The 19,599-nt window shown below is 51.2% G+C and overlaps 2 protein-coding genes and 1 long non-coding RNA gene across 4 annotated transcripts in view; all 3 read right to left on the bottom strand.

Moving 5' to 3' along the window:
* LOC137467234 (uncharacterized) overlaps positions 1-19,599 on the bottom strand; it is a 102,451-nt gene that overhangs the window by 46,055 nt on the left and 36,797 nt on the right. The gene's annotated exons all lie outside the window — the stretch shown is intronic.
* Positions 726-5,374, bottom strand: LOC137467242 (hydrocephalus-inducing protein-like). Its single transcript, XM_068178755.1, has 5 exons — positions 5,343-5,374; positions 4,748-4,940; positions 3,570-3,669; positions 2,278-2,396; positions 726-1,033 (listed from the first exon to the last, which is right to left on the bottom strand). The coding sequence occupies exons 1-5, from the start codon at positions 5,372-5,374 to the stop codon at positions 806-808; spliced, it is 672 nt and encodes a 223-aa protein (XP_068034856.1). The 3' UTR covers positions 726-805.
* On the bottom strand, positions 6,814-11,188 carry LOC137467252 (hydrocephalus-inducing protein homolog). Its single transcript, XM_068178762.1, has 4 exons — positions 10,782-11,188; positions 9,166-9,365; positions 8,940-9,058; positions 6,814-7,622 (listed from the first exon to the last, which is right to left on the bottom strand). Exons 1-4 carry the CDS (start codon positions 10,929-10,931, stop codon positions 7,408-7,410), a joined length of 684 nt encoding a protein of 227 aa, XP_068034863.1. The 5' UTR covers positions 10,932-11,188; the 3' UTR covers positions 6,814-7,407.

The following is a 19,599-nucleotide window of genomic DNA, read 5'->3' as shown; positions in this document are numbered from 1 at the left end:
ATTGCTTTGATTTCTTTGCTGCCTCGATTCAGTGCCTCTCAGCAGCAGCAGCCTAGCTCCAAAGCTCCAGAGCAGCCAGCATCAGCTCTCCTGCTTACCCTACGTTATCCTAGCAGCACGTGGCTCAGGCTAGCAGGGACAAGCCCTCATGTGCTGTGGTCCTGAGGACTGAGCTCTGCCTCCCCTGTTATCAGCCCTTCTCCCTTCTGCTGGGCCAGGATTATCTCTTGCCATGGCACCAGCCCACGGGATGACGCCCAAGTCCTTGGGACAGCTCCTGCTGCACAGCTCCCTGTCTCCCACATCAGCCCTTTCCCAGCTGTGGAAAGGAGGTAGCGGAGCACTCTGTGCACAGGAGCTGGGAGCACGGCTTGTGCCCCACAGCATGGCCGTGAGAGGTGAGGTGGGGCTGCTGCTGCCCATCTGGGATGGATTATTAACAAGATTTTTTACAAACACTGCTGCTGGTGCAGAATCACCCAGGCTGGCCCACCTCCAAAGCCCTGGGGACCTTGCTGGGTGTTCAGGGGGGACATCCCAGAGCAGCTACTGCCCAAAGCTGATCCATCCCACTGCCTGCCATGGCCCAAGGCAGAGGGAGATCCCTGCAGGGAGGAGTCGTTCCAGCTCCAGGTTACCCACACAGGGCAGGAGGCATCCTCACACTAAGGCAATTCCAGGATCAAAGCAGAGATTAAGACCTCAGGAAACACCTGCACAACCTGCTCTGCTCAACCCCAAAATGAGGTAGGTGGGGGATGTCCCAGAGACAGCCACAGATGTGCCCACCAAGCTCCCAGAGTCCTTACTTGATAGTCAGGATCGCAGACATAGGAGATCCAGCCACACTGAACTGGAATTCTTCCTCAAACTTCCCCAGCACGCTGGCACTGAAGGAGACCTGAATTGTCTGGGTCCCACCAGGTGCAATGATGCCTTCCTCGGGTGCAAACTTGAAGCAGAAGCCCACGTTTGCAGTTGAAGGGATATAGGTGAAGGGAGCATCAATAGCTCCTTGGTTAATCAGCTTCACCTGCAGCAGCAAGAGAGCAAAATGGAAATACATGTGGAATCTTCCCTTCTCGTGAGTTGTTGTCTAATGATGCAATTCACACCCAGAAAAGGCAGAGGATGCTTTGTGCTGCTGAATGGCAGAAGCAACAAAAAAACCACAACAGGACAAGTTCTGCCTTTGGGTTTTCATGCAAAGCCGTGGTAACTCCACAGAAGTGGAGTCCATAACCCTGGGGTTTTCCCATGGACACAGAGCACTCCACCTCTGGTCAGCATCACCAAGCTCATTCAGACCTGGCCCTGAGAGCAACGTGGGGTGATTGCAGCTGCGTGGTGAATCACCACAGAGCTGCTGCTGCCCCAGCCAGCACAGCTCCAGCAGTACCATCTACTCATTCACCTTTTCCCACGTCATGAAAACAATACATTGATAATGAGGGATCAGCATCTAAATGTATAGACAGCACCATCTTATGGTAGGAAAACTCAGTGTGTCTTTCCCTTCCACAGCCATGCTTTTGAAAGTGTCTGGCATGATGCAGTGCCTCATTTTCCACCTCTTTCAGTTGCTCTCTCTTTGTTGGTTTTTTTTTGTTTGTTTTGTTTTTGTTTTTTTTTTTTTTTTTTTTTTTTTTTGTTTTGTTTTGTTTTGTTTTGTTTTGTTTTGTTTTGGTTTTGGTTTTTTTTTGCAAACTTGACACTATTGTGGGGGAGGCAAATAGGTAGAAAAATCCTTTGCTTTATTCCCAGGAGCACTTTTCTCTTTCTGGAGTCAGAGATGCACCAAGGTGAAGTGTGGTGAGGGACTGGCCAGCAAGGGAAAGAACTCCCAAGCCCTTTGCAAGGGCCAGCACTGAGCCAGGAAGCTGGATGGCTTTCCTGTGGCTTCCAGGAATAAGCAGGAGACACTTGACTGGAAGCTGTTTGCAGTGGACTGAAGCTCAAACACAGCCAGGTTGTTCCAGCTGCTTCTGAGCAGCCCAGTACAAAGGTGCCTTGTGTCTGCCACTGCCACAAAAGCCTCTGAACATGCAGCTTTTTGACCTAGTGTTGGTTTCACATGCCAAGGGTTGTTCTGCAGGAAGCCTCCCAGCTGATCCCCAGAGAAGGGACTGGGGCTTCATGAACAACAGACACACCTTCCAGACGGCCCCAGATCTGAGCAGAACATCAAATATTCCCTGCTCACAACTGCCCAGGTTGGCAGGAATTCCCCAGCCCCACCAGGAGCCATCAGGATCCATCCCAAGCCCTGCTGCTCACCTCATAAACGTGGGGGGTGTTGACAGAAATGTTCCCGAAGTTCAGTGTACGACAGCTGAGTTCAACCAAGGGTCCTTGGCCTTCCCCTGTGAGGCACAGGGGCAGCCTGCTCTCACAGCCTGGGGAGAGATGTCCATTTCAGTACAATAATTCCCTCCGTTACACTGCATTTTCCAGGCTGCCTCAATGCTAGTCCCTGACTCTGAGCTGGATGCAACCGGCTCCTGATGCTGCAGGAGAAGATATGGACCCTTCTGTTCCCTCAGGAGATAGCCCTTGCGGCTGACTTGCAATTTCTAACCCATTCCTTGGGTTGGTTTCCAATCCTAGCCACCAGTCTGCCGAGTTTCAAACATCTCTGATGTCCTCTAGTGACAGGCCAAGGAGTAACGGGTAGAAATAGAAAGAAATTTTTGAGAGGGTGGTGAGACACTGGAGCAGGTTCCCCAGGGGCGTTGTGGAGGTTCCAGCCCTGAAAGTGTTCAAAGCCAGGCTGGATGGGCTTGGAGCTCCCTGACCTAGTGGGAGGTGTCCCTGCCCAGAGGCCTTTGAGGTCCATTCCATCCTGAACTTACTATGATTCTGAGGTTTCCTTCCCATGCACTTAGAGGAGCTCTGAATTCCATTCAGTGCAGGCACAAAGCTCATGAAGAGTTTGGCAATTGCCAAACTACCTGGCCCAGAAGCACACGACTTTGTTGCCAAAGTCCTCAACTTCTGGCACTCAGCATTGTGTTCTATTTCCACAGACTGAGCTGCAAGGTGACAACTCCCACCCAGGGACAGAAGCAGGTGCTGGCCAAGGGTGCTCCTTCCGCAAACACCCAGGGCTCAGCGGGGCTCAGCCACTCTGGTCTGGCGGTGTCTGGGCAGTGGGAGTGATCCAGGGTCAGGGAGCACATTTCTAACTCAGCTCCTACCACCTGATGATGGAGCCATGTCAAATGGACCCATCCTGGAGGTCAGTGGTCTCTAGAGGGGCTTAGTGCTTGTTCACTAAAGCTGTTCTGCTCTGTAGCTCTTTGGCCTTTGAGGGAATGCTGGCAAAGCCATGGCATGAAAACCTCTCCCTGCACTGCCTGGGCTGTTCTGGGGTCAGTAACCCACACACGGCTGTTCTGAGCCCTGGCCTTGCACGGGAGACTCCCTGGGAGCTGCAGGGCCAGTGGGGATGTGCCAGCCCTGCCCTGCTGACCAGGGACTCTTCCCAGCAGTTACAGGGGAGCCCAGTGGGCTCAGGCTTGCACCGTGGCTGCACTGAGGGTGAGAGAGGCAGGGGAAAGGAGCTGTACCTGAGATGCTGCAGTAAGCCACACTTTGGTACTCCAGTGCCTCTAGGGGTTTGAAGGTCACCTTGATTTCGGCCGAACAATTCGGCCCAATTTCTCCCTCCTAAAACAGAAAGGGACAGCAAAACATTTATCTTCAAACTTCACATTTCTTGTTTTCAACCACAGTCCTGCAAGCCTTTATTTAGAGCATCAGTGATGAGTGAACAACACAAAGAGCCCAAGGAAACACTCCAAACCCAGCTCAGCACACCGCTGGAAGCTCTCAATGCTCAGCTGATCAGCTCCCACTCTCCACAATATTGCTACTGCTCTGACACAAGCCCTTGGTCACATCATGCTGCTGTCAGCTACAGTGGGATGTAACTGCCACTGTGCACTGGTGGCTCTTCACAGGAAGATGATCCCCTTCCTTGGAAATAAAACTATTCGTTTAACCTGTTTTGAAAGGAAGCAGAGGTGGGGATTATTCTGGGGTTTACTCCAAGATGAGAAGGGATTTTGCTCTGTGCAGACTCCAGGCATTTATTGTCTCTCACAACGCCAGGACTCAGAATCAGGGCTCTGGTTGGTGGCAGGATGTGGTGGTTTGCTTGCACACGCAGAAAAGGAAAAGGTTTTCTGTCTGTGTGTGCAGGAGAACTCAAAAGGCCCATTTAAACCTTCCACCCTTGTGTCCAGGCTCTCAGAGGACACTGGAAGGGACACTCAGAAATAGTGCAAGGCGTGGTTACAGGAGGGGATTGGCATTTCTGTGATCAACCTTGGGCTGGATTTGGCCTCCTTTTCCCAGCCAACCATGGCAAGCCTGAGGTCAGTATGTGAAATGGCAGAGCTCCAACACCCTCTGCTGAACCCCAGGCACCACGGGGGAGCCCCTGCCTACAAGAACTGCTCCCTGTGGGCACTGCAAGGACACGCACGGAGCGCCCTTGAGCTCGAGCCCTGGCAGCAGAGCTCGGCTTTGTCAGGCTCCCAGCCCTGCCCTGAGCCTGCAGGGCAGAAACGCTTTTAGCAGCGAGCTCTGCAGCTGCACCAAAACTCCACATCCTTCCTCCCAGCACATCGGGCCAGCTGAGCATCTGCCGAGTGACCGCATCCGGGTGGGTGGGAGGAGGAAGGGGGGAGAGGAGGAGGAGGAGGGGGAGGAGGAAGAGGAGGAAAATGCAGCTACCACTTACCACTGGCTCAATGAAAAAAATGTCATCGGAGAACAGCATGGGGTCTTCTTGCACCTTTGCTATCTCCTCCTGGACCGTGTCGCTCAGGAGGGCAGTGCAATCTTCACAAGAGCCCTTCTCCTTCTCTGTTTTTTCCTCCTCCGTTAAGTTTTCCAGCCACGTCTCTGTCCACGGCTCCAGAAAACGACACTGCCTGCAGCCACAGGAGAGACAAGGCCAGCAGATAACTGAATAAGCCACATATTTGCAGAGGGAAGTGTGAGTGCAGGAGGGCAAAGCACTTGGGGGAGGAGCAGCAGCAGCTCCCCAGCAAAGGCTGACCCCAAGCCGTGGGGTCCCACACGGATCAGAGGATAACTTGCTGCTCACTGGCACAGCAGGTAGTTTTACTCCACACCTGCAAGCTCAGGAGAGGTTTCCAAAGCCAGCAGCCCTCAAGAGAACCTCCTGGCTCAAAGGTTCTGCCAAAACTGAGGGAGAATCCACCAGCCACTTCAAGTGGCTTTTCCTACCACTGAGCTGCTCGGGGGAGGCAGATAAAGATCTCGGAGCAGGACTTCCCTGGGAAGGGGAGACGAAGCTGGGTTGCAGCTACATGTTACCAGCATCACTCTTTGTTTCTTCCATTTTGGACCTGCCCTGTTCCCTACTCTGCCTTTCACAGGAGCATCCCAATGGAAATGGATGAATTCAGGCACCGCACCCCTTCAGTGACATTCAAGGTTTTATGCATGAAAGCAGAGGCTCTAAGAGGGGAAGGGACTTTGTTGTGCAGGAGGGAGACAGCAAACTCCTGGAGAGGCCTTTTCACGATCCAGAGCTTTTTGGGCCCCATCCCAGTGCATGGTAGCAAGAATGTCCTGAGAGGGAAAGGGTCCTGCACTATCTCCTCTCATAAAAAAGTCCTCTCTGCTCTGAGATCTCAAGAGCTGCTCTGACAGCAGGACAGGGGCCTTGGAGCTACAACCATGCCTAAGACTGGAAGTAAGGAAGAATAAAATGTCCTGGTGGCAGTCTAGGACACAAACTGGCATGAAAACAGATGTAATTGGGAAAAAAAAAAACAAAAAACAACAACAAACAAACAAACAAAAAACACAAAACCAAAACCAGGTTGAAGTTTACTTTGGGGAAACCTAGTTGCTTCTGAGGGGACAGTGGATCACCTGGGGTCCAGGCTGAGGCAGGCAAGTGGGAAAAAATGGAAATAAACAGCCCAGGGAAGTAGCCAGAGAGGGTCATGGGGTTTTTTGTTAACACACAGAGTTTGTCTGGAAGTCAGACACTGTGTAAGGAGATAGAGAACACTGGAAAGCCAAGAAGCCCAGGGCACTAAAGGACCCTCTCACCAGCCATTCAGGTGGGCAAGGGTCGATCTCCTGGTCCTTTGCAGGCAATTTAAAATGGCTCTGGGGGCTGCAAGCGACCTGGCCCGCAGCAACCAGGGGCTTGCCACGGCAGTTTTGGCCCGGCGTTTTTTCAGTTTTTGCACAAGCAGGCTGAGCAGAAAGGGTGCAGCCACCCACCCTCCTTGTGTAGTGGCTTGTGTCTTTTTGCTGGTTGCGAGGTGCTTGCCTTTTTTTTTTTTTTTTTTTTTTTTTCTTTCTTTCTTCTTTTATATTTCCCCCAGCTATGGTTTACAAATGATGACAAGCCATTGCTGCTGCTGCTGCCAGCAGGAGTGTACTAACTCAAACAGAAGCTCCCAGGAAGGACGCAGCTCTCCAGGCCCCTGGCTGCAGGGAGGGTCTGAGCCTGGTGTTAATATCAGAGGAGGTGCAAAAGACACCTGCGTGTGGTGTGGGCAGGTGAATGATCTGCTCTGCCCGGTGGCAGAGCTTAAGGAAGAAGTGGAAAGGCTGAGGAGCATTAGGGAGAGCGACACAGAAATAAACTGGTGGAGTTACACCCGTCCAACCCTGAGAGAAGCTCAGCAGGAGCCAGAGGAGCCCGGCCCTTCTTGGGATCAGGCAGAAGGAGGAGGCCTAGGAGACAGTGGGGAATGGAAGTGGGTCTCTGCTGGGGAGGTAATAAAATTCCGTCCTGACCCCCAATATTCAGTTCTCAATATTCAGTGAAACAAGGAGGGGCATCAACAAAACTTCCACTCTGGACTTCTGGAGGGCAGATTCGGCCTGTTCAAGAGACTGATTTGGGGAGAACCCTGGGAAACAGCCCTTAAAAACAAAGGAGTCCAGGAACGATGGACATACTTCAAGAAAGAAGTCTTGAAGGCACAGGAACAGACTGTCCCTGTGTGCTGAAAGGCGAGCTGGCAGGGAAGACAACCAGCCTGGATGGGCAAGGAGCTTCTGAAGGAACTAAGGGAAAAAAAGAGTGTGTATCACCTTTGGAAAGCGGGCGAGCTGTTTAAGGATGTTGCCAGGTCACGTAGGAAGAAGATTAGAGAGGCAAAAGCCCAATGAGAACTTGAGGAAATCCAGTCATTGCAGCCAACCTTTCCTTCCCAAAATGCCATCCTTGGCTGGAGTTTAAGTGGAACTGGAATGCCTAGTGCTGAGCTCCTGAAGCCAGCAGGGACACACACCCTAGTGCCAGGCACGGTTTACTTGGCCCAAACCATTCAAAAGCACCAACACCCCCCCGAGGCCACACGTCAGTTTTAGCCTTGGGCCATGTATCTCAGTGAAATGCATCTGTCAGACTAACCTCCTCTTCTCTTTATTCTCTTCTTCCTCAGTAGGAAAAGTCTTCCACTGGAAGTGGGCCGTGACGTTACTTCTGTTTTCAATGAACACAGTTGTGTGGTTTGACATGGTGATGAAAGTCTTCTCAACCTCCACAAAATTTGTGCTCAACCCAGCACGGACAGCTCCAGCTTCTCCGTGGAGCTCTGTGTGGATGCTTTCTTCACCTGGAACAAAGCAAAGGGGAGTCTTTGCTCAGCTCAGTTGCTGATGGAAGCACAAGGAACAGAGCAAACCACGGGTCACAGAAGAAAGTGTCACAGCTTTTAGCTGAATGAGCAGTTCCATGGATCAGTACATTTATCACATCCTGGCAGCTCTGGGTGTACGGCGTGAGGATGTCCTGGGCACCTCCTTAAACACCTTATTTCTGAGAGTGTTTGTGCAGATTTGGCCCCAAGGTGACAGTATGTGCAGTGAGATTTGTCAGTGTGCTCTGGTGACCCACTCAGATCACGGGGATTTCTGCATCAAAGTCCTTCAAGTGACGCTGAGGAGCTCTGTTCAGTCCTGGCTTGCCCAGGGTCTCCCTGGGCATCCCACGAGACTCCTGTCTCTCCTGATCCCTTGGATCCCTTGTTGCTGACAAAAAAAATACGCCTGGGGGCATGTGGGCAGCAAAAGGAGGCCCAGAGGAACAAGTGAAGTGACAGCCCACAGCAGGAGGGGACACAGGTGAGGAAACACAACCAGCCTGGCTCTGCAATATGCCAAACCACTACAAAACGAACACCGTGAAAATCATCATCATCTCCCTGTCCAAACCCACAGCCACATCAGTCTTGAAAGATTTTATATTGTTCTGATCTCAAAAACCAAGCTGGAACATTTCAAATTAAATAAAAAAGGGACAAAGGAAAGATTAATAAGTACAGAGCAGCTTCTGTATGAAGGCTGAATGGGATTCCTCAGTCTAGAAATCAAATGGGAGATAGATGTGAGAGGTTTGCAATAGCATGAACAGTCTGGGAAATGGGGACAGGGAAAATTTTGTCTTGATTTGTCACCAAACAGGAACTCGAGGGCCTGGAAATGTTATTAGACAGAAACTAAATATATGTGTAAGGGCAACATAGCAAAAGGGTCTGTGACAAGCCAATGGAGAAGCAGCATATGGGATAGAGGTGTGCAAGAAACACATTTGCATTGGAGAGAGTCTGATGGAAACCTCACACCTCACATACAGCACTGCCCAGGAATAAAATAAAATTAATAAAATTTCACCCAGGCACAGCCACACGGTCGTGGAGAGTCAGGGTTCCTCCTTCCTCCACTCAGCAACTCCCAGAAAAACAGGAGTCCAAAAATCTTAGCCCTGTTAGAGGGGATCCACTTTATCAACCCCCTAAACACCAGGGAGTTCTCTGTTTTCTTTGGGGTAAAGCTGAACAGGGGAGGGACCTCTAGAGGGAATGGAGGGGGATGGGACACAGGGAGCGCCGGTGGAGAACTGTCCTGTGCCCCGTGCAGGGCCCAGCACTCACCTGTGCTGCAGCACAGGGACCCGGAATGGTCACCGGTCGTCAGCGGGTGAAATCCCACTGTCACCTGCATGCTGTCACCAGCGCCCAGAGTTCCCATGGCCGGAACCACGGAGAAAGGACTGCAACACAGAGAGAGAGCAGCAGCTGCAATGCTCTGGTTCCTTTTGTTGCTCTTTCCCAGCCCTGTTATCACCCAAAGGTGTTTTGCACAAGGACAGATCCTCACCTCTGGGTGCTCAGCTGGTAACGAGCTGCCCGGTTACCGACATTGCGAACCAGCAGAGTCTTCTGGGTGCTGCACTTGACCGGACAGCCCGAGAAGTCCAGCTGCTCAGGGAAGTCCAGGATAGCTCGGGCACCAATGGCCCGAATTGGCACAACTATCCTTTCGCTTGGAGTGATGCAGACGAGCTCGTGGGAATAATCCTGCACGAAAAGAAACTAGCTCAGCACGGGACATTTAGTGCCATCCCCATGGCAGAAGAAAAACCGTTTCCTATAACCCTTCAAGGGCATCAATTTACCTATTCCACCCTAAAATGAACACTAAGTTCTACTAATATGTCACATTTTAAAGGCACCAGTGCACTTTGCAAAACCTATCTCAGTGGCATTAAGTTCTTTTGTCACTTGGGTCATCCAGAGAACAGCCCTAGGACACCCTAATTTTTACTCTGAATTGTAATGATGTTAAATAATTCCTAAGCCCCTTCTAGGGAACATGGAGCTAGGGAACACAGGACATTCCTCTTTAGGTTTCTATATTCCCACTGCTGGAGAATAGGACAAAGTGTTATAGTGACTCTAAGCAGCAAAAAAAGATGAGAAAACAGCTGCACCCAAAAAGCTCCTGCACCTCTGGCCTGGTGTAGAAACATCAGTTGGCTCAGAACTGCCCTCTAACTTTGCCTCTCCAACCACGTCAGGAGATGAACAGTGCTAAGAGGCGGCAGCATGCTGTTGGAAAGAGCCTCTCTTTGCTTCCCTGCAAGGCTTCCTCCCTTCCATGCCATGTCCTAAACCCTTCTGTATGAACAAGCCTCCAGATCACAGCACTGAGATCAGACTTGCCAGGGCCCCAGCACTGGTGTTCAAACCTCCCCACAAAAGCACCTTTGGCAGGGAACGGGTGCCAGTTGACAGAGCCACCACAGTGACAGGCGTGAAGACAGAGCCACAGCAGTGTCACTGCCACAGGCTCTGGGGTCACAGCTCTGCCTGCAGGTTGTGCCTGCCCTACACGAGCTCTTTCAGGGAGGTGACCAAGGCCCCTGCAGCTCACCAACCTCCTGCTGGCTAAGGGCACCTAGAGCCCCGTGTGCCTGTGCCAGGCCGGGCTCACGGGCACAGCACATCCTCTGCCCTGGCCCTGCAGCTGTATCATGGTCAGCTGTGCTCTGGGACAGCACAGCTGCAAGGCTGGAGAACACAGGGTGTGAAAAAGCACCGTCTTTGCTCCAGCCCAGGGTGAGGCAGGGAAGCTGTTGCCAGCCAGGAAGGAGGAAAGCCCTCTGACCTCTCTGTTCCTCTAGTGTTTTCCACAATAATGAAATCCCTTCCACTGTACCTAGAGATGGCGGAAGATCTATCAACACCCCTCTGTCATTTTCACTGCTCCCCGTGCTCTTCCCTTGGGAACGCTCAGGAATATGCAGGGAGGGGCAGCAGAGCCTGTCAGGCCCGGGCGCAGTGCCTGACAGCGCGTGCCAGGCTGTGAGTGGCTGCAGGCTGCCTGCCCACGGCCTGGAGCCAGGCTCACAGCATGGAATGTGGGGGTGCACCGAGGGCAGGGAAAACAGTGGCTTCGGAGAGAATTCTGTGGCTTGGCTCCTCCAGTCTCACCTTGTTCTCGTCGGGGGTGAAGCGGATGCGCACAAGGGCGGACGCGCCCGGCAGCACGACGCGGTACGCGTTGTTGGAGCACGTGAGCTGGAAGTAAGGCGAGCTCTCCATGGAGACCTTCACCACCCGACGAAACTGCAGGAAAGACATGAAACGATGGTTTTGCTGCTTGTGGACACAGGATGAAAGGAGACCTGTCCGTGCCCTGGTGACATCCCTCCTTGACCCCTTTTCCAAAGCACTTTCAGCTGTGGAGGTACAGGCACATAATTCCCGAGGGTGAACTCGAATCCCTTCTGTCTGGGTCCAGCATTTTGGCCAGCACTGGGGCAGTAGGGCAGTGCCTGGTGGGAAGGAAGGGCCGAGCAGGTCAGCACCAGCAGGATGGAGACAGAGCACTTGAACCAAGTCCTCTGCATATTCAACAAGGCCAAAAACCCTGCTGGCTCCTGCCTGCACACAGCCATGCAGTAGTCGTGTTCCAGAGGGGGAATGTGCTGCCTGAAAGCAAAACAGCACGTTATCCTGGGGGAAGGAAGAAATTCCCTTCTAGCAGATGAGGTTTGGGTAGGGCAGTTCTGGGGATACAGTCATGCAGGCAGACCAGCAAGAGAGGGGACCAAACACTGTGGCCGTACTGGGAATAAAAGCAAACCTGAAAAGCAAAAGGAACACAGCAAGACAACCCCTAAAACAAGGAGATGGCAAAGGGAATTTAAATGAGCAGTAAAGCAGCAAGGAAGAATCATGAAACCATGAGAGCAATCAGCTTGCCAAAAGTGACAGAAACACAGACAGGCTGTGCCTACCAACTATGGACTTCGAAGGCATTTTCTGCCTGGAGAAACATGACCAGCACTGACTCACAGTGTGGTTCCAGTATTAAAAGCCAATCTTGGCTCTCCAGGGGTTCTTGCTGCCTGTGCAGGCAAGCTGAGCTGCTGGGCATTCCTGCCTGCAGCCAGCAGGCCAGGTTCTGCCCTCTGGGAAACACAGACACAGCAAATGTGCATTTTCTAGCACATAGATATCAACCCCTGAGCACCAAAATGCTCTCAAAAAGTCTAAACCAGATGATTTTGACTCCCTCCCGTCTCTTGCCATCAGCCTGCTTTTGGCACAAGGCTTATTTGAGAAAATGCTGCCCTGACTGAAATTCAAATGGTCTCAGTTTTCCTCTTTACAGCGGAACACAACTGCTGACATTTTTCAGCTTTTTCCCTCTCAACTCTCTTGGGAAACTGCAAAACAATCACAATTTCTTCAAGTGAAGGTAAAAACCTCCAGGAGCACTTGGCTTTGGATGTGCTGAGGTTCTCCAAAGGAAAAGCAGAGCACCATGGTGCTTTTGGAAAACCTGAGCAGAGCTGGATGAAGCCTAGCAGGAGCCCGAAGTGGCACCTGAAGCCTCCTGCTGCTTCTGCTACATCAGCCTGATTCCAGGGCTGTTTCAGAAGACACTTCCTGCAGTGCCAGTGCCATTAATGAAAAGTGATTCCAGCACAAAGTGGAGAAGACTCAGCCCCTGAGCTTTGACTGTGAGCTGCACAAAGGGAGCCAAACAGGCTGAGAGAGGCAGAGGAGCCAAGATGAACCAAGGAGACACAGGATGTGGTGTACACTCAAGGCAAAGCTTGAGAGCAGGTAAGAACTGTACAGCCCTCAACATTCCTATCAATCCAGAGCTTTCAAGAGAAGGCAGCTCCTTTGGGATAGATACCATCAACACATGGCCAAGATCAGGGGAGAATTCCCAGCACAGGAAGATTTCCACCATCTTGCAGAACAAAGGTGCTGAGACATTTTCTTGTGGATGTGCTGCAGCAGATAACTTGCTTTGCTGCACACTCTGGGAATTACACCACTCTCCTCTTCCAGCACAGTGTTAAAGCTCCACGCCCCAGCACTTACCTTGTCCTTATTCGTGACAGACAGCACCATCTCAGAGACCTCATGGGCGACAAAGTTCTGAAATACCACCTCTGGTGGGGAAATCTGAAACAAGTTCTGCTTCAGGGGAACTGACGACACCTGGAGAGGCGAGAGAGAGCAGGGAGAGGTTCAGCTGCTGGGAGGAAGGCTCATGAAGGATCCCTTACACGGACCCCCAGTGAAGTACAGGCCCTGGGTGAGCACGTCTGCCCAGCCCACACTGGGCAAGCAGTGGCTCACCCACCTCTGCTCTGATCTGACCAAGAGCTGCTGGGCCACACAGAGCAGGCTCAAGCCAAGCTGCTCTTTTGGCATGTATTTCTCCAAGTTTCCTTCTCCAGAATGCCAGGCAGCACTTACCTTAAGCACAGCCCTGTGCCCATGTGGTCACAGAGCTCTGGGGCACTGAGTGAGCACTCATGGAGTAAGAAAAACCCACAAATTTACATCAGACTCCATGGGAAACGATTTTGGGATGTCCTTTACTCTGAGACAGGGAAACCAAGGCCCACACAACTGCAAATACCTTTTTTGATCTAGAACTTAGACATCAGTAAGAAAAGAACAGTACCAGAGGAGGTGTGAGAGATAAGGTGATGTTTTGCTGCAGCCAAAAGGTTATTAAGTGAAATAATGGAATTTGTTGGTTCTGTGTGTTGTTTGTGGTTTGGATTTGTTCAGGTTGGTTTGCTGGGTGTTGCTGTGGGAGGGACGGGGTTGGAGACCTGACCAAAAGGAAGCAGGATGAGAGGGGAGGGGACAGAAGAGCTGGCAGTTGGACAGAATGGAAGTTCCCAAGTACCCATCCAAGGGGAAAGGGGACAGGGACCTCCCTGGCCAGGTATAAAGGGGATAGAAAGATTGCCTTTTCTCTGAGAGTGTGTGTGTTCATGTCTCCTCAGCTGAATCTTTACTAATAGATAGTTTTCTTTTGCTTCGATTATTTTTGTCCCCTTTAATTGTATTTAAAAGTTAGTGCGTTTCAAACAGAGGTAAAGCAAAAATAAAGTAACACAGAAGTTAGGAAAAAGACAAATGAGGTGAATGCTGAATAAGGGTAACGTTCAGTTATTTTCTCAGCAACATGGGTGAAAGGAGAGTTGGTATCTCCTTTTTCCATGTGCTTTAAATGGGTGCTTTCTTGTAATTATTGCTATCTTACATGATACCATTGTAGAGGCATGTCTGGAATGACACAACAACAGCAAATGCTTCTGGAGCAGAGGCATTGCTTTGAGAAAACTCTCCCTGCTTTGTCTGCCTTCTCCAGACACACTGCTGTCACTCCAGACACACAAGCAGGTCTCCTGTGTGACTCCACAGGAGACAGTCTGCTGATGGGAGTGGCTGCAGCCCCCTGTCCCTTAGCTGTGCCCTTCTCTGAGGTGTTCCCAACACCCCTCTCCAGGGCAATCCTTAACCAGTGTGTCACAGGTCTCTTGCTGCCAATTTCCTGCTCAACAGCCCACCTCGGTCACCTACCCCCTTGGACTGTGCTTTGTACTGAGCCAGTCCTGCCAGAAAAGCAGCTTTAAACACACCTCTACGTAGGCACTGATGCACATAAAGCACATCCATTCCCCTCTGCCCAGGGCGAGCCCCCTGTACATCTGGCAGCCTGCAAAATCTAACACCCCGTCAGGGTCCAACACATTGTTCCAACCCAAAGCACTCGTGCAATTCGTTTTGTTAAATCTGAAGTAATTACTGCAGGTCCTCGGCCTTCAGAGGCCAACGCTGCCACTCTGGAGGGAATCCTGTGACCCCGAGCATTTGATGGCGACCACACCAAAGCAAGAGGTGGCCACTTCAGCAGGAGAATGGCAAATGGCAACTTTGTGCCTTTGTGTCCCCAGCCCTCCCCCCATTGTTTTAGCAACGGCAGCTTCAGCAGAGGTTATTTGTGCTGGCTTAGTGCAGATCAGGACTCCCCGTCCACCACTCCCAGCAGTTTGCACTGACAACAGGACCTGGACACGGAGGTATTTTGCTGGAGGCAAGCCTGTCACAAGCACACACCCTCTTCAAACTTCACATCAAACAGAAAGGAAAAGAGCAGGAAAAGGCTACCTTTTGATCAGGCTCACTCATGTCCAGAAATGGGCTGTCAGTTCTGGGCAGAATACTCCCCCCAGTGCTGGCCTTCTTCTTCATGCTGAGAAACTTCTCCCGCAGGGACTTAGCTGGAAGCAGCTGAAAGGCAAAAATAAACCAGCTAGAGCCTCAGAGATGTGCTTGTTCAGAAAGGCTTTTCTTGAACGAGTGGCACTGGTGAACAACTTGTGATCACAGAGTCTAGGACTGTCCTGGAAGCCCTGGAAGTTACTTGCTGAAATACTTAGCACCAATAAATTAATAATACAGAGTGGAATACACATACTCCAACCACAAGGCTCTGTCCCATTAGCTTCTCCGGGATTAAAAGTGACATCTTTGGGGATTTCTGCTCTTTGGGCATTGGTTTCCTCTTTAGTTCATTGGATTGAGGCAGTGACCTTTTCAGAGAGTGGGGAGGAGCTCTCAGAACTCCCCTAACTCCATCCCTGCACAACACTGAGAACTCACAGTGAGGAGATAGCACTGCTGGCCGAGTCCAAGAGAAGCAAGAAAGGAACGTCGTACCAAGAGTGAGGTGCACAGGAATGTGCCCAAGATTTCCTTCTCTCTGTTAATTAGCATTTGTTTTCTCTGTCTGGGCTCACAGGCCCCTGCACAGAAGAAAACAGAGGGATCTCCTTGACAGAGCCTCAGCAGTGGGGCATCTTCAGTCAAGTGAGCTCCAGACACCAAGGGACCTTTGTGGCCCTGACTCCAGTGCTGTCTGCAGGGCTGGATCTGCACCCACACGGGCGATGAGAGAGAGCAGCTGGCTTGGAAGCTCTTCCAGCTGGGACCAGCCGTGTCTCTCAAGGCTTTGGGCAGAGCTTGAGCTTCCCCCCCCTCAACATGCCCAGGTGCCCCAAGGGCAGGTTGGTCAGAGCAGCACAGGTGAGTGCCCAGCCTGACAGGAGGAACTGCTGTGGCAAAGGGAAAGGGACAGAACACACGCTCAGGGCTTCAGCTGCACATTGGTTTCTCTTGGCTCCGGTGGCACAGCCAGGCAAGACCCTGAGTGTTGTAAAATGTAGGTGAACTTAATGGGAAGAAATGATGATGTTTAACATTAGTTTAGAAGGTTGAATGATTTATTATAACTATGCTATAATACATTAATATACTATGTAAAGTAAGATTTTAAAACGACATACTTTTCTAACTACTATATCTAGCTAACAACTTGTGACTTTGTTTTTGAGAGTCTAGACACAGGTGGATCTGATTGGTTATTAGGTGCAAACAATTTTCACTAGACTCTAATTAAGTATTCACTCTAGGTAAACAATTTTCTGAACACATTCCACATAGGAAAAACAAGGAGCAGAAATAGAAATTGTTTTCTCTTTTTCTCTGTGCACCTCTATGAAAAATCTTGAGAGAGAGAGAAATGTGCTTACTACACAGCACAGGTGAGTGCCCAGCCTGACAGAAGGAACTGCTGTGGCAAAGGGAAAGGGACAGAACACACGCTCAGGGCTTCAGCTGCACATTGGTTTCTCTTGGCTCCGGTGGCACAGCCAGGCAAGACCCTGAGGCAACACACGGCGTTCCCTGCTGCACCAGGACAGCCCCCACCAACAGGAGCAGGGCACAAAGAGGTGGGGAGGGGGTCTGCAGCTTCACAGCGCTGCTGACAACAGGGGCAGGGAGAGGAGGGACACGAGGGGAGTTTCCAGCCTCAACACAGCCCCCGTGGGTACTTACAGTAAAAGACTTCAGCATTTCCCTGGACCAAAGACGAGGTGTCCGGATCTTTTTTGGGAATCCAGAAGCCATTTTGAAGGGAGGATATCCCAGGTGAGCGACAATGCCTCAACGAAACTGGAAGGAGCAACAATGGAACTCGGAAAATCCAGAACCCAATTCATGGCAGATTCAAGGCATTATACTGGTGCTAAAAATTTTATAGTATTTGAAAGTAGCTAAATGCTTGTTTGGTGTAAGTAGCTAGTATTGTTAGGCCTCTAGTTGGACTTTATTTGGACTATATGACTATGTTGTGCAATTCAGAGATGGATCATACTGAAACCTGGAGCTAAAAATCTGAACATTAATAGTTAGAACGGACAAAGCTGTAGCTTAAATATTAAATACTTCAAAATAGCTGGAGTGGGTCTCCTCTTCTTTAGGCTAAACCACCCCTGCTCTCTCAGCTGTTCCTCACAGCACTTGTGAGAGACTGGAATGTTATGGCTAATGGCTTAAGTATTGTTATGAAGGACTTTCTGCCCATTGTGACAAAACTGTATAAAGAAGCTGCGACCACCCAAGCCCAGCCTTCCCTGAAAACGCCTCCTGACTGGAACTTTGGACTGTGAGTTAAGCTGCCTAAGGGAACATGAAACAAGACAAAGGTGACACTATTGTCTGGTTATCTCAGGTCTGGGGAGAAGTAAACAAGGCTGAGGAGAAAAACCTATCCACCACAAAGCCAAACCCAGCAGCTGTCCTGAAAATCAGCTCTGTCTGGGTTCAGGGTGGGGAATTCACAGCCACAGACTCGTCTGCTGAGGCCAGGCTTGCACACAAACCTCCCATCAAAGACCTCCAAAGTGCCCCCAGACCCATTCCTGAGGCCTCGCACCAGGTGACTGCAGGGCATGCAAAGTAACACAACAGATCTGAAAATCCAGAACCCACTTCATGGCAGACTCCAAGGATATACTGGTGCTAAAGATTTGATATTATTTGAAAGTAGCAATAGACAGAGTCAGACTTGCCTTGCCCCAGGGAGGTACCTGGGCAGTCCCACCTTGCCCAAATCTGCATTAATCCATTGGAGTCTTACCTTTTGCAAGACCTCACCACCGAGAAGACCAGAAGAGGATTTTATGGTATGCTGATGGGATCCGTGGAATGGTGACATTTTTTACTTAATCTGTTTCTGTCACTCTCTTTCTCCTCCCTCTTCTCAACCCCCCATCGCTCCCCCTCCCCCCCACTTTTTCTCTTTCTTTCTCTCTCTCTTCCTCACATTTACTGTTACATAAAATCCAGACTATTGACTTTGGCACATGGTCTTGTTTGCACCTCAATTCAGAGGCATCTCCCTAATAATTTTAGTAACCAGATGATAACAACCCACTGAAACTTGACCAGAACTCATTCACCTTTAAGCTGTTTAAGCAATCATTATAGGAAAAAAAATGTATTGATTAGTACATTTAGAAAATGTTGCATTTCTTCAGTGAAAAAAAGCACAATCAGTAGACCATATGCCATTCATCCACTCAGCTGTGCATGCCATTGAAATGGTGCAGCAGAAGACTGGCATTATCACATCCTGTACTTCCCTTTGGCATTCCCCCTCAGAGCACAGATGAGACAAAACAAAAAAATTCAACTTTAGTCAATCCTTACCTTCAAAGGAAATTCAGGACTCTCTAGCAGAGATTAATGCTCTGCGTGTTCAGGAATCCCTGCAGAGACCAATGCTCTGCGTATTCAGGACTCCTGTGCAGAGACCAATGCTCTGCGAATTCAGGAATCCCTGCAGAGACCAATGCTCTGCGTGTTCAGGACTCCTGTGCAGAGACCAATGCTCTGCGTGTTCAGGACTCCTGTGCAGAGACCAATGCTCTGCGCGTTCAGGACTCCTGTGCAGAGACCAATGCTCTGCGCGTTCAGAAATCCTCCACAGAGAGCAATGCTCTGCGAACAATTCGCCTGGCGAATGGCGAGTGTAGCCGCCTGCACGAGCCCAGGCTGGCACACCCGAGCGGAGCGCGGTCTGCGGCGCCTGAGCTGTGCCGCAGCGCAGCAGCGCAGCAGCCCCGCACGTCACAGACGCCGCCGCCGCTGCCGCGTTCCCGGTTACCAGGCGCCCACGGCACCCGATTGTCGGGGCTGGGCGGGGCCGGGCCGGGCGGGGCCGAGCCGCAGCGATTTTCAAAGGAGATTGTCACTTGAGCTGCTGACTTTGGTGCTTTCTGAAGAGTTCTTCTGTTAAGTATTTATGAAAGCTTAAAATGAGGTGATAAAGGCACCCGTGTCAGGCCTCTACATTGCTCTTGGTGTAGCACTAGTATTCTGCCCTGGCCGGAACACCAGGAGGGGCTGAGGGAGCTGGGAAAGGGGATCAGCCTGGACAAAAGGAGGCTCGGGGGAACCTTCTGGCTCTGCACAACTCCTGACAGGAGGGGACAGGAGGCTGCTGCGAGTTCAGGAAGCGCCGGAGTGGCGTGGCTCCCCCTGTCCCCTCTTCCGCAACTCCCTACAACTCCCTTCTACCTCTCCACGTCCCTGCCCCCCCCCATTTCTGTGACCCTGAGACCCCCCTGCACTCCCATTCCTGAGAACCGAGACGCCCTTTTACCCCTTTGCCCGGCTGGCACTGAGACGCCCCTGTCCCTCGGCTGTGCCCTGTCCCTGTCCTCTGTCCCTCGGCTCTGTGGGCCGGGGGTGGCAGCAGGACCCAGGGCAGCCCTGGGGGAGAACAACCCTGAGCCCCAGACCGACCAGTTCCCCCAGTTCCCTCCAGGTCATTCCCAGCCACTTTCAGTTACACTCACTATGATCCCAGTATCATCCTGGTCACTCCCAGAATGATTCCAGTTGCTCTCAGTGGCCCCTACCATAGACCCAGTCACTCCAAGTATGATCCCAGTTGACCTCAGCATACTCACAGTACCTCAGCGTACTCCCAGTCACATCCACTCAGCCCAGTGAGGTTCCAGTTTCCACCAGTATGATCCCAGTCACTCTCAGTCACTCCCAGTTGGTCCCACTATGATCCCTGTTGCCCCAGTTCTGGTCCTGCTGGGTCCCAGTGTGCTCTGATCCTGCTCCC

This window comes from Anomalospiza imberbis, unplaced genomic scaffold, assembly GCF_031753505.1.
Source record: "Anomalospiza imberbis isolate Cuckoo-Finch-1a 21T00152 unplaced genomic scaffold, ASM3175350v1 scaffold_55, whole genome shotgun sequence".
Taxonomy (NCBI): domain Eukaryota; kingdom Metazoa; phylum Chordata; class Aves; order Passeriformes; family Viduidae; genus Anomalospiza; species Anomalospiza imberbis.
This window is presented reverse-complemented; position numbering and strand designations above follow the sequence as displayed.